This window comes from Carassius auratus, chromosome 24 (genome assembly GCF_003368295.1).
Source record: "Carassius auratus strain Wakin chromosome 24, ASM336829v1, whole genome shotgun sequence".
Taxonomy (NCBI): domain Eukaryota; kingdom Metazoa; phylum Chordata; class Actinopteri; order Cypriniformes; family Cyprinidae; genus Carassius; species Carassius auratus.
In genome coordinates, this window is record NC_039266.1 from 20,502,386 (window position 1) to 20,516,838 (window position 14,453).

Sequence of the window (14,453 nt, forward strand, 5' to 3'; positions counted from 1 at the left end):
AAGAATAACATGCATTCTAACATAACTGTGGCATTAAACTCAGTCCGTGAGGGCTTGTTTAAAATATTGCACATTTATAGGCCATTCAGATTACTTGTTAAAGTGCAATGAAATAGCTTATATCTGCAGAGGATGTACATCTGTTTGCGGATGGAGACTTTGTAATGGCAAAAACTATGTATTTTGCATGCATCACATTTTAGTCAGTGAATAAAAATAATAACAAGGTGGTAGAACGAACTTATCATCCATATTTTTTCCCAAGTCCTTCTACGTCATCACCACTTAGTGTGTGTTATAAGTGATCTGTCTTTAAGAGATGGAGTATGTGAGAACCACTATTGATAAGTTCGCTTTGCCGCCTTGTTATTATATTGGCTTTTACTTTATTTGTAATGCCAAGAAAGAGTTAACCTCTCATGAATGAGAAGAGCGCGTTGCCCTGTATCAGCCATTAAATGTGTGGGACACCAAATCCTTGTTTTCTATCTCTTTCATTTCATGGATTTAACGTGTTATCCGAGTCAAAGCGGACAACTTCAGTGACTACAGGCTCTAATCCTCCTGCACACGTGGTGTGTGTGTGTGTGTGTGTGTGTGTGTGAAATGCAGTGCTCAAGTGAAATAGCTAGCCGAATTGTAATAAGCAGCCTAATAAAAATAATAATTATTATTATTATAATCTAATACATTAATAGGAAAAGGGCCTATTATCGACAGAGAAATCTGCTTATGTCGATATCTCTGACTATAGTCGATACACGATACTTTTTAAAATATATTCAAATAGAAAGCTGCTGTTTTCGATTGCAATAATATTTCTCAATATTACTGTTTTAATGTATTTATCATAAAAAAGAAGAATTGGTGACAGTTTATCTGGTAATGACAATATGATAATGCACATTTAAAGGGATACGCCACCAAAACATGAAAATGTTTATGAAATAAGTTGAAAAATTTTGAGAAAAAAACAACATCAGAGCCCAATGATTTCTATTCTAAAAAGTAGGGGTGTAACGGTTCACAAAATTCACGGTTCGGTTCGATACGATACACTGATGTCACGGTTCGGTTCGGTTCGGTTCGATACGTTTTAGATACAGCAAAATGTAAAAACATCTCAACTTTTCAGAATGCCGCAAGCGCACCGCGGGTCATGTGACAAGAACCAACCAATCAGCTTCATCCTTTCCCGTAACAACGTTGAGAGCTCAGCCAAGATGAAGGATCAGCTGATCATAGTTGTATATGGATTGCAATTTTGAAATAAATTCAGTAGCAGAGCTACTGCAAGCGATTTTTAGAGCTGCAAATCCATTTATCCTTCGCTGAAATTTCCGCGTCTCATGGAGAGAGCACGTCATTGTTGCTTAGCAAAGACAGACGCCTCATGAGCGCTTCTGCCCGAGCGCTTTGGAAAGGAGGAGAAAGACGCGCTTAGCGTTTTCCATGCGTTTTTAGGCACGATATGTGAACGGCCCCTAAGGCGCTCGCTCACTCAGCACGCGCTGAAGGCTCGTTGCAAAATGTCTAATGCATTTAACAGACCAGAAATATAAGATCCTAAAATAACCAACAGGTCTGGTGTTTGGGTTGGATTCCCTGTAAGCTATAGTGTCTAAATGCTGCAGGGATAGTTTGCTGCGTGCATGTTTCTCCTTTTTTTCGTCTTTTCCCAGATAGTACTGACGCATATATCCCAGATATTCCCGCTGGTTTTTTTTTTTTTTTAATCCCGCTGGTGTACCCTGTCATGTTGCAGATGCGACATACCGTTGTTTTTTTATCCACCACTCTCTTGCCATAACCATTATAGCTTAAAGGGAATCCAAAGTGCACCCAAACACCAGACCTGTTGGTTATTGGAGGATCTTCTCATTTCTAGTCTGTTAAACGCATTGGCTATTTTGCAACGAGCCTTCAGCGCGTACTGAGTGAGCGAGCGCCTGCTGAGTAGCCTAACATAAACATATAAGATGGTGTTTTTTTCTTCTTCGGGAGTGTCAGGGGCGTTGCCTGTTACGTTGTTTGGGTTATTGGGCTACCTTGTTGAACGCATATCATTATATTTCTTTCTCTCTCTTTTTTTTTTTTTCAAATATAATTAATTACTCCAACGAACCGTTCGGTATACATAATGCGTACCGCGTACCGAACCGAAAGCGTCGTACCGAACGGTTCAATACGAATACGCGTATCGTTACACCCCTACTAAAAAAGGAAAAATAAATAAATTAAAATATCTTCTTTTGTGTTCCAGTTTTGGAATGAAATAAGTGAGTAAATGATTATAAAAGACTCCTTTTTAGGTGGAGTATTCCTTTAAGTGTTGTGTTGGTATGCTCACATTTTGATAAGAGAACTCAAAAAGATCTCAGAGTAGCAGATGATAGTTACTCTGTATTTTGTAAACTGTGGCTAACACTGTGTTTACAACCAACACAGACTCTGTATGGACAAAACTGACCTTCTTATTTTGAGTATTACAATAAGAGAGGAAAAGTACAAAGCTTTATTCTTCAAATGTCTTTTAAAAAGAATTTGTTACGCAAGGGTCTTGTCGAACAGGACAATTTGGCTTGGCTTTCACACTAAAGCAAATATTTATGCATTAAAAACATCCCTCATAAATCATCTGCACTCATGAGTGTCACACAGGAAACAGCAGCTGTCTCCATTCCAACAGCACTTTCACACATTTTTATGTGTGGCCGAATTCGAAATCTAACATAGATGCACGCTCTTTTCCATTTCCTTCCCGTGATCACATGAGAGAGGACCTGTGACGAACCTGTTTACAGGGAATGGATGACACTTGGCTCGTCCCAGACCACCACAGGCTCCTGGTTAATGGCGGAGGTCTGCATTTCTCCACAGTGACCGCGGCTCTCGGACCATCTGCGTTATCCAGCTTAGTCTCTTCACAGACTTTCTGACTGAAGTGGGTGTTGAGAATTATGGGATAACGTTCACCCTCCACAACAAGATTCTGCCTAGAGAGACAAACAGAGGTCTGATGGTCATAATGAGTTGTTTTTCCAAAAACAGTTACAGTATGAAAACATCAAGTCTCTCGGAAGTGCCACATGATGGTTTTTATGACAGCTTGGCAACATTCATAAAACTCAAACTGCATTGAGTTTCATCTACGTTGATTGATTGACAGCGGTCTCGCCGAGCACAACCACCTCCACACTTCTCACACACATAAAAGAGTCTCAAAAAAGCCTCAGGTACACAAGAACGCTCAAGCCCGTCCCTCTCTGAGTGGAAAACAACTGTTAGTGACTTGACTGATCAACAAAGATGCTCTTTTCCATTTCACAGGCGGTCTGAAACATGTTTGTATCAAAACACTATTTACTTTGTACTTGGCATCTAACGGAACGACTGTGAAACAATCTGCGCTCTTGTGATAATGGTCTGCCTTGGTGTGTCTTAGTAACAGAGCAGGAACAAACACACAAAACAAGCTTTAGATGTTGCTTGACAAAATAATTTATACAGAGTGGCATTCAAACATGGCTCCCTCTGAAGCACTAGTATTCATCTTTTTTTCTTTTCAAATATAAATAAAGGTAAAATAGCAGCAAAGAGGACCAGACTTTATGCCGATGGCTAAATAAGGTTAGTTTCGGCCTACCTGGCAAGAGGCTAGAGCTGTGAACTCAATTGCTGTTTTTCTGCTAAAAGTTGTGCTAAAAGTAAAATAAAATCCAGGTTTGCTGTGCTTGTTTGTAGGACTGCCAAAATTTTGTGATTATATATCAAAATGGCTATAAAGTAATTCTAAAAATCCAAAAATTACTAAATAAAATAAGAAATTACAATAATACTTTTGTAACATTTGCTGCAAATAAAAAAAAGACTATTTAAGAAAAAACATGTGAATAATTATTTTTAATTATATTCAATAAATAAAAAGAAAAATAAATTAAGGCGAATGACTGCAGGTTAATAGGGTAAAAAAAATAAAAATAAAATACTAATATTTATCTAAAAGCGCCTAAAAACGCGTGGAAAATGCTAGGCGCACCGCTTTTTCCTTCTTTCCAAAGCACTTGGGCAGTTGCACTCCTGAGGCGTTGGCCTTTGCTAAGCAACCATGACGTGCTCTATCCATGAAGACGCGGAAACTTCAGCAAAGGATAAATGGATTAGCAGCTCTAAAAATCGCTCGCAGTAGCTCTGCTACTAAATTTATTTCAAAATTTCAATCCATATACAACCATGATCAGATGTTCCTTCATCTTGGCTGAGTTTTCAACGTTGTTACGGGAAAGGATGAAGCTGATTGGTTAGTTCTTGTCACATGACCTGCGGTGCGCTTGCCGCATTCTGAAAAGTTGAAATGTTTTTAACTCGATGCGGTGCGGACGCGCCTGGAAAAAACAGGCACGTTGCACCGCGCAACCGCATTGCTTGCAAACTTGCACGTGCAAAAGACGCGATATGTGAACGGCCCCTTACCCAGCTGATTGATTACATTGATAATTGCAAACATTTTTTGTATAACAAGTTTTCTAAAGTGTTATGTTTAAATATCCACATGAGTAATTATTTAATGAAATATGTTCTGATTTGCATAAATTTCTAGTACAAAAATCTAAAAATTGGTTGGACTGAACACAGTTTTGTCACTCCATAATTCAGAAAATATTTAGAACGGGTAGAAAACATTATATTTTCACAATTTTGGGGGGAATAAAATGTTGTATATAATCTAGAAAACCATATATGAACAAATCCCTCTGTAAAAACCTTACAGACAGGAATATACATTTAAGGTTTGGTGTGTGTAAGTGCTACTGAAGTGGATATCTATGGCTCAATGTAGAAGAAAAAAAATCTTTTTGAGAAAACGGCTTTTAAAAATCTGTACTGTAATTGAAATCTATTGACACAACTAGATAAAATGCAATAAAAGAAGCACTTAACAGTGTCTTTTGGATGTGAGTATTTGAACTGAGTATTTAAGAAAAATAATAATGCATTTTTTACATTACAACCATAAAATGAAATAATACTAATATTAATGCATTAAAAATAAAAATAATGTATTTATATTAATATATAAAATAATTATCTTTTCAAGAACATTCAACTAGTGAACTTCTATGTGATAGAAAACTGAAAGAAGACAGAAAGCCCTTCTTATTACAAGCATCGGAAGATAGTTGGCACGCTGCGCTCCCAAATGCATGTTAAAGACACTCAAACTCGGAGCAGATGCAGAGATTGAGCTCATGTGGAGCAGGATTTACTGTGAACCAAGCCACTCTGAGACACTGAAAACGGACGGATGACAACAGTTCCACACTTCTTTTTAAACAACCTAATGCATACATTCATTTAATTAAATCGCACTAAGCCATTTTGCAATTTTGTTTTATTATGATGACTCATGCAGCACTAAAAAGAGCTATGATCAGTTTGTACAGGAAAGTGTTTACAACTAGTTATTGATAAGAAGCACATGGGGACAAGAGCCTGCAAATGAAATAAGTATTTCTGTGAAAACATCTGCACGTTGGTAAGCACATACATTAAAAGCGCTGTCATGGATGCATGAGAATGTGCCATTCGCAGGGCCTCAGAAGTAGGTTACAAATAGCCTGATCGATCTTTGTGCTGAGTGTAGGGTAATTTGTCACAGATCTGTTCCAAACAAACATGTCTTCAATAAACGGAGGCCTCCACTACAAGCCGGGGCCTGCAGAGCTCATGTCAGGAGACGTAACATTTACGTCAGCATTCAAATCATCCTGCCCTGAGAGAGAATTGGACAGGTGCCAGCAGAAACGAGTAATCACACTGAACCTACTGAACTTCAGCCAACAGTGTGCAGCTCCAGGGCAGCCAGCAAAGGCAAGTTTACACAGGAGAGGTGGAGGTTCTCTCCGGCCTCCTGCAAACAAGTGCTTTTTTCAACATGCTGTCAACCCAAGACGAATAGCACAGAAAATTCCAGTCTTTGACAATCCAGTGACAGGACAAAAAAAACAACAGATTTTTTTGTTGGCCATTAAGTCTCGAAATGAGAAAGTGTTTTTACTGTGAGTAATAACTAATAATATTATAATTACTATTATAATTGAGAAATTATTTATCATTATAATTTAAATTATTGTATAATTTATCTAAATTTTAGAATAATAAAGTAATTAAATATATGAAATACTAACACTAATGTAAGCTTCACAGGGATTCAAAACGCTCCTGTATTTTAACATCTAATATTCCAACCAACTTCTTGAGGGATGCTTTTCTAAAAAGCCTTGAAGTTATTCCCATATAGGCTATTTTTCCAATTGTATTTATTTCTCTAATATCTCTAATAAAATAAAAATAAACTTTTTTTTTCAGTTTTTTTTTCTCCGTTCAAAATGTGATACTAAACCTACTACCACTAAAAAGAGAATCAGTTCATGCAAAAAAAAACTAAAACAAAAAACACTCTTTTTATCAGAAATAATGTACAAATAAAAATACAAAGCAAAATTCTTAGTTATCAGGTGCACAGGAAATAAAGTCTTAAAAGAGATTTGTTAAGTTACTGTAAGTGACGATCACGATCATTTATACATGTGAATGCATTTCCGGTGGATCTAAACAGGAAGTCTGAGAACAAACACAAGAGTGTGCTGACGTCAGAGCTGACACAAACAGGTGAGGGTGCAGCACAGGTGTAATCACTACCCAGTGATGACAGGTATTTCCTTCATAGCTGAACCGTGAAGAAGCTGGGAACAGTGTGAACAGTCACTTTACAATGGCATGTCCAATGAAGTATCCTGAGGTAAAATTAGTTAAGAACAAATGTACAAAAACGATCATCTGCACTAAAATCTAACTGGTGGTTCATGGAAATTTTAAATCTGAAGTGAACTTCAATAAGTGTAATTTTTAGAAAACAAAGGATTGGCATTAGGTTTCTGCAAGTTTAAAGTTTATAAACTTAAAAGGTTTTATAGGCTTATGTCCTATTTGAAATATAATTAAAAGTATAATTTTTACTATATTTAAAAATCTGAATCTTTAATTCTAATTTAACTTCTGGTGGGGAGAGGCCGAACCAATTAAAATTCCACCTGATGAACTGAAAGGAATTTTGGAATTTTGCTCAACCCTGAACTGCAAAAACCAAACAACATACACTTTATGTATTTTGACAAAAAAAAAATCAATGCCTGCATTTATCAACGACCCGCACGTTTTAAAATATATTTGACGATATGTAAAGAGTTATCATCTGCTGCCCATCTTCTGTGCTGCAAACTAAGGGGCCCGAAATGTCAAACCCATGGACTTTCCAGGGTAAAATGAACTTTTGGACTTTCCAGGGTCACCTACGCCTGCCCTTAAAGCAAACACTCCACAGGGGGAGAGAAAGTAAGAGAGAAAATGATACAAGAGGAGAAACTGTGCCAGCAACACACTGTGCTGCATGTGTTTTCTATTCAGCCCTCTGGCCTCTGTCATAGTTATTGTGATCCCCTGCCTAAAGCTCCTCAAAAAAAGAAGGAAAAAAAAGGCGAGGGAAGAAAAAGGATCCAGCAATGTTTTTTTCCCGGCTTGCTGGAAATGAGCTCAGAGCTGCCAGGAAGAGGTATGCAGGCCATTCCCTGGAGCTGAGGAATGACGTGGGAGCTACGCTACATGGGGGCGATACGGGGGAGGGGCCCTGGCTTCCGGCGAATCCTGGCCTCTCCAGTTTGGATGGATCCGTGGATCTGTGGTCCTCCCACACAGATGGAGACTGGCTCGTCTGTCCCTCTCACCTCCAGCCCCACAGGCCTCTCACGCTTATCAGCTCTGTGCAAAACACGCGGCTGCACACGGCTGACAGCTCGAACAGTGCAGAAGATATAGGGAGATGTGCACCGATGCTGTGCAACACAAGTGATCGAGACTCCAGTTGATGGAATTATGATGAAATTGGAAAATAAAATTGCCAGCGAGTCAGAAAGGGAATGAAATGTAAAGAACTAAATTTTGATAGCTTAAAATTTTAAACAATGAGATCTTTATAACTGTATAACAGACTGAAGACATAAAATGCATATAAATATTAGTCGTCAGAACATGTATTGCAATGGCAAAGGACAAAGGAACATTCCTTAAAAGCATGATGTTTTCATTTATGTAAAAAAATATATATGGAAACGTACGGATAATAAAGTAAAACTTCAACAAGTTACTTCAGTCTAGTAAGGGTTCATCTTGAAATAATAACGGCAATATAAAAGTTCTTCTTTACATCTACTTTACTTTCAGAAACAGATGGACATTACAATTATACTAAAAGGTCTTTTGCATGATAAAAAAATCTAAACTAAGGAATGCAGAAGATTGTGTTCATATGCCCATATTACAGGCCAAGTTTAATAGTTAGGGTTAAACATTTGATCAATAAGATAAAATATTTAAAAAAAAAAAATACATGTTTTTAAATCATTCTGAAAATCAGTGTTAGGTCAGTAGCCAATAAACTGTTTATTAACATCACAGATAATAAACAAACTCTCTTTCGCTATTTTATGGTAAGGTGGTAAGGAACAGGACTCTCACCATGGTGGATAGATGTGGACGATGTCTCCGGGAGCAGGCTGTAACTGGGCGGCCGTGTCCTTGCTGAAAAGAGCCACACACTTTTCTCCTTCTGGCAGCCTGTCACACACAGCAGCCTGCATGCCACATTCCTCCCGAACTCCCAGAATCCTCAGCATCAAGACCCCTGGCCTCTCAGCTTGGGTCAAAAAATAAATAAATGTAGGTATGAAACAATCTGTACACATAATTTAAGTCCTATACAATTTTTAATGCAGTTAATACTATACAGCATGAACAATTAGCCTGGAAGTAAGCTATAAATTTGATCAAATGACTAGCTCTGAAAGATGATTTTATTCTCCAAGTCACTAAGTTTTTCAAAACAGCACAGATACGATACAGGCCCAGTAAATGAATAACAGCAGCTGGATATTTTGGGTTATGCAGTGAAAACTCAACACTGGCACGGCTTCAAGTTTTTCATTTCAGTCAGTTCTGAGGAAATGAAACAAAATCCAGCACTGACGGGATGTATTCCCATGCTGACTGTTCAAGGAATAGTTGGCCCCTCGATTGGACACATGAACACAATTGACTCAGCTGAAATCATGCCGAGAACAGGCAAGACATCAGAGAAGAATGATGTGTAATGGAAATTTTTGTGAAAAATGTAAAGCAGTGAGAGAAACAGGCTACACTTACTCCATGCAAGTCACATGCAAAACAAAAATACAAGGAACACTATTTTTCAGTTTTTTTTGTGTGTGTGAGGTAATGTTACCAAAAATCTATGCATGACTTTAAAAAGGAAAGAAACAAATGCTGGCATCTGATTTATTAGCCATGAGAACACCTGACATTTTTGCATATAAAAAAATAGATACAAATAAATCAACATTTAAAAAATAAATTAAGTGAGTGGGAGATACATTCTTTAGGCAGTGGAATTTTCTATGGAATAATGTCAGTTGCAAAGCAGTCCATAAACTATGTCCAGTCATCCTAAATCACTTTTCCACATGCAAACTTAAATGAAAACTAAAAAAATTTTTTTTTTTAGATCATCTTAGTCAGCTAACATTACATGCACAAGAAAGCATAAATCAGTAGATGTGGAAAGACAGACATTCAGAACGTGAATATTATTAAACCAACATAAATTTAACATTTAAAAATGTTTAGATTGATAAAAACATTTTAAATTTTACATTTTTTAAAGAAAAATATTTATTTAAAAACTCTCCACCAGTTATTTTAGAATCACTGATAAACTGATACAGGTTTTGTTAATATTTTACTTTTATATTTTACGTTTTTTCATAAATTTTGTCACCTTTATCTATTTTTTTTCTGTACTAAGTTTTAGTTGATTAAGTGTTTATTATTTTAGCACTTCAAAAATTAGACATTATGACTAGACAACTTCAGTACCTGAAATAAAATGTTTAAGTTTTAATATTTTATTTCAGTTAATGTTAATTTTATTTCAAGTAACGAATATTTAGTTTTACCTAAAAATAATACCAACAACCCTGCTTTGCACTGGCAGTGCACCACACAAGTTTAATCTCCTAATATCATTTTACATTTTCTCTTGAATTTCCACCATCAACTGAAACCTTACCTTCTTTAAACCTCCACACAAACATACCTACACACACTGAAGACCCCTAGTAGGGCATTGTTTGAAAAGGAATCCGTTATACCATGGAAAATAAAAACGTAAGCTGTGTGTGACTGTGTCTGCAGTATGTTTGTGTCTGTGGTTTCCTGTCGCTTTGGCTGCGAGACAATTACATCCTATTGTCACCTGAATCACCTGAAACAAGCGTGCTTTCACAGCCTCCTACTCCTCCAACTGTACACAGTAAGATCTCATCGCTGGAATATCATACACATTTCATCAAGCATGACAAGCAGTTATGGAAATATGAAAACTGTGGGTTGGTGGTTAAATAATTTCCTGGCACATTCTTTGGGCCAGATCTGACATTGGCAGTATTTAAATGAAAAGACTTCATTTCTAATTGTGAAAACATTAGTGGTCAGGAACAGAGAACTAACCACTAATGATCTGTACAAGAGCTTGCATTCAAGACGTGATTGAGTCTTCATATAAACAGACAGGAATCAGATTGGATGTGTCTTACCAGCTGATGTGGTTGAGTTGCACTGATGTCTCCAGAAGCTGATGGCTGATTTTTGCCTGCTGTGGAGTCGGTTCAGCCTTTCAGCAAGACCTCCCCTACAGACAGCGAGCACAAGGATTCAGTCCCACAGAATCAAAAGAATCAGAATCATTCATAGAACATAAAACACAATCAGATATTCAGAATAACACATAATCACAATCTGAATCAAACCTATGGAATCAATCATTCAGAATCAAAAACACAATCAGTGAGACTGATTCATTTAAACATCCCTGAATCATTAACAAATAATTAAACCTATAGATTCAGTTACATGAAATAATCTGTATATGCATTCAATCCCAGGGAATCAGTCCCATAAAATCTATGGTAAAGAACGAATGAGAAATATTTATATAAAAAGAATCAAATAATGAGTCTGACTGAATCTGCTAGAATCAATCACACAGAATGAGACAGAGAGAATAAACTAGAATCAGTCTCACTGAATCAGCTACATCAAGAGAATCAATTTGAATCAACTGCAGAGAATCAAAGACAGAAAGTGAGTTCCATGGAATCAATCATGGAGAATCAGTTCAAATCAAATGGAATCAATCCCACAGAATCATTTATATAAAATCAAACAAATTGAATCAATCATAAAGAATTAAAATAATAATAATAATAATAATTAAATGGAATCAGTCGTAAAAGCAATCATGAATGAATCCTAAAGAATGAAACACATGAATTATAGATTAATGATTATAAAGAATCAATTCCATGGACTCAATAAGAATAAATCCCATAGAACCAATCAAAGAGAATCAATTAGATTCAATCCCATCAAATCAATCACATAAAACTAATAGTAAAGAATAAATGAGAATCCTTCCTATAGATTTAATCAAAGAAAATGAATCTGATTGAATCAACTAGAATTGAGGCATAGAGAATCAATAAGAACCAATGTCAATGAATCAGTTCCATTCAGAGAGTCAATCTGATTCAACTCCACAGAATCAAACCAGAGAATCAATTTCAAGGAATCAATCAAAGAGAACCAATATTCAGTTTCATCTATATTCACTGCACATGGATAACTGATCCATAATTTAGCTTGTTAGCTAAACTACATTCTTATTACCAGAGCAGCTCTGCATGCACTTATGAATGGTTATTTGCTTTATGTTCATGAGTGGGTGGTAGTGTTTGCGAGTGCTATATTTTTTATGTGTATAAAAGCATAATAAAAACATTAACTGACACTGGCGAGGGGCAACTTCTCCTGCACTTGCCTGCTGACGGGACTGGGGGTCAGCAGAAGGATTGGTGGACTAACAAGAGCCAAAAAGAGACACAGCTCCCCCGTGAGGGAACAAACTCGACAAGTCCTGCTTCTCCCATTCACAAAATCTGACAAGCAACTCAATTATGGTAAAACATCATGGGCTGGGCTCAGTCTTTGATGGTACAATAGAAAGCAATCGCTGAGTGATATCTGACAAAAGAGCCTTATGCATGCGCTACTGCTTCTTGTCCGCATAGGAGGAAATAGTCTGGTAAATTAAATAAGGTGACAAAAATGAGCAAAGAAAGCCGCTCCCTGATAGCCAATCAAAAACCAAGCTGACCAGGTTTTTACGGTAAGGGTGTGGATGTATTATTAAACTAGTTCACCTAAACTTTGAACCCTTTTGTATTCTGTGTGTTTACACTGGTATGAAACTTCGAGTGAACTTGACATCACACACTGAAAAAAAAAAAACTGTAAGAATAAATAACAGTATGAAGGATTACTGCCAGTTAAGATGATAAATCCCGATCATGAAGCCAGTCACTGAACTCATAAATTGAGTTCATCTTGCACAGGGTTGCACCGAAATTAAGATTAAGATCCAGGTGCCATAGATCATACCTTTCGAACCTCCTCCTCTTTTTACTCGAGTCCTCTGGGGTCTTGATGCTATTAGGGGTTTGTTTCTGAGGTGTCTGAAGAATCGCCTGAGCAGATCGGACCCACTCGCTGACCGACTGCCTGCTGGACTCGGCTGCATCCTGAAGGGATGAGTCCGCTCTGCTTTCTTCTGGATCTTCATCATTATCATCGTAAGAGGAGTAGTCGGAAATCTGGGTTGGTGACTAAACAGGAGAGGAGAGTTTTACATGCGGTTATTTGATTTGCTATTATGCACAGAAGTGATGTTATTGTTAATTAAAACTATTATTAATTTCCGCTAATTGAAAAAAAGTTAGAAATAAGGCTAAAAATAACAAATATTACATAAAAAAATTCAATAACATTTGCTTTTAGTTTTTAAAATTCAACAAATATGTAAGTACCAAAATAATAAAAATAATTTGGCACTTACAAATGAGGAACATCACATGCAAGAAGACATTTTAACTTAGAGCTGATACAGAAAAATTAATTATTTGGAGAGAGAGAGAGAAGGAATATAGTATGATAAACGGTGATACGATACATGTCAGATTCGAACCTGCACCATCAAGGCTTAATGTCAAATACTAACTAAAGATCTGCAGCCTCTAGTTCAATGTCTGCCTCATAAAGAGCTTCCTTAATGTCTCAAAGTTTGATTATAAAATGAACATTAAAAGAGCCAAGTCACATTTCAGAGTCACAGTAATAAACCCACAGAGCATCACAAATCTCAATATTGTATAACGTCAAAAACCTTCAAAGATATTGGGATTTAATGCTTCCAGCACAAAGACTTTCAAAAAAACGTTCAGCCTTCACTTCCCATCTGCCTAGAGGCCAATAAATGTAACAATTAATCTCAGGGGTACTCAGTTCTCAAGCTAAATGACGCAAACAAAACTCTCAGTCCATAATTACACAAATTACGGGACCTGAATGACGCCGCCTGACAGGCTGCCACAACGCCGTCAAAGTGAAATTATGGACTAAACAGGTGTTCCAAAAAAGCAGCAGCATGTTTTCACCTTATTCACATGTCATGCTTGGATATGAAAGTCGACAGAGTTAAAAATGAACAGAACCTTAAAAAAAGTCTTTATAGATGGCTGAGGGCCACCAAAGCAAAGCCAAAAACCTTAAGATCTATGAACCAGTGCCTTGTACAACACAATCATCATTCAAACTCACGTTTCACATGGATACTAGAGGAGATAATAAGTGAGAAGAGCAAAGGTGGTAAGCTAAAAAACAAGAACTCAATGACCTCCAAATAATTCTATCCTCTTGCACATATCGTAATTCCCAAGGGGCCTTGAAAACACTATCTGAGCATCTGCCTATCCAGAACAGCATTAATTTCAACCTCTGCACTCCGGAAAAGAGTTGGAAACAGTACTGCCACTGAACTCTCAATCCACATGCAACTCCCACCGAGGCTTCCCACATACGACACTTGCCATTTAGTGACTAAATCTGAAATCACCGGCTTTGTGAGTTGCATATTGTTGAACTTGTTAGTGGTGCTTGCTAAGGCAACAATCACTGTTATTATTATTGCTCATTCTTAGGGTTAAGGGTTTCTTCAAATAAATAGAAGATAAAATAGGCATAAAAATAGAATTACATTCAAAGACCAACAGAGAATATCTAGAAAAGTACTGAAACTGGTTTTAAAAATCTCTTTATGGGGTTAACCCTAACCCTATATATCTATCATTATAATGAAACCAACTTAAAAAAAAAAACAAATTAAGTTTTATCTAGATATTTGTAATTTTATTTACATTTTATATACTGTATTTTATGGTCTATAAGTC

At 36.8% G+C, this 14,453-nt stretch overlaps 1 protein-coding gene across 1 annotated transcript in view; it reads right to left on the reverse strand.

Moving 5' to 3' along the window:
- The window catches only part of spidr (scaffold protein involved in DNA repair), a 47,793-nt gene that overhangs the window by 24,544 nt on the left and 8,796 nt on the right, over positions 1-14,453 (reverse strand). The window contains exons 6-9 of the mRNA XM_026201521.1: positions 12,610-12,833; positions 10,707-10,801; positions 8,575-8,752; positions 2,795-2,996 (exon numbers count right to left, since the gene is read on the reverse strand). Coding sequence (XP_026057306.1) covers positions 2,795-2,996; positions 8,575-8,752; positions 10,707-10,801; positions 12,610-12,833 — 699 coding nt within the window. The remainder of the gene's footprint in view (positions 1-2,794; positions 2,997-8,574; positions 8,753-10,706; positions 10,802-12,609; positions 12,834-14,453) is intronic.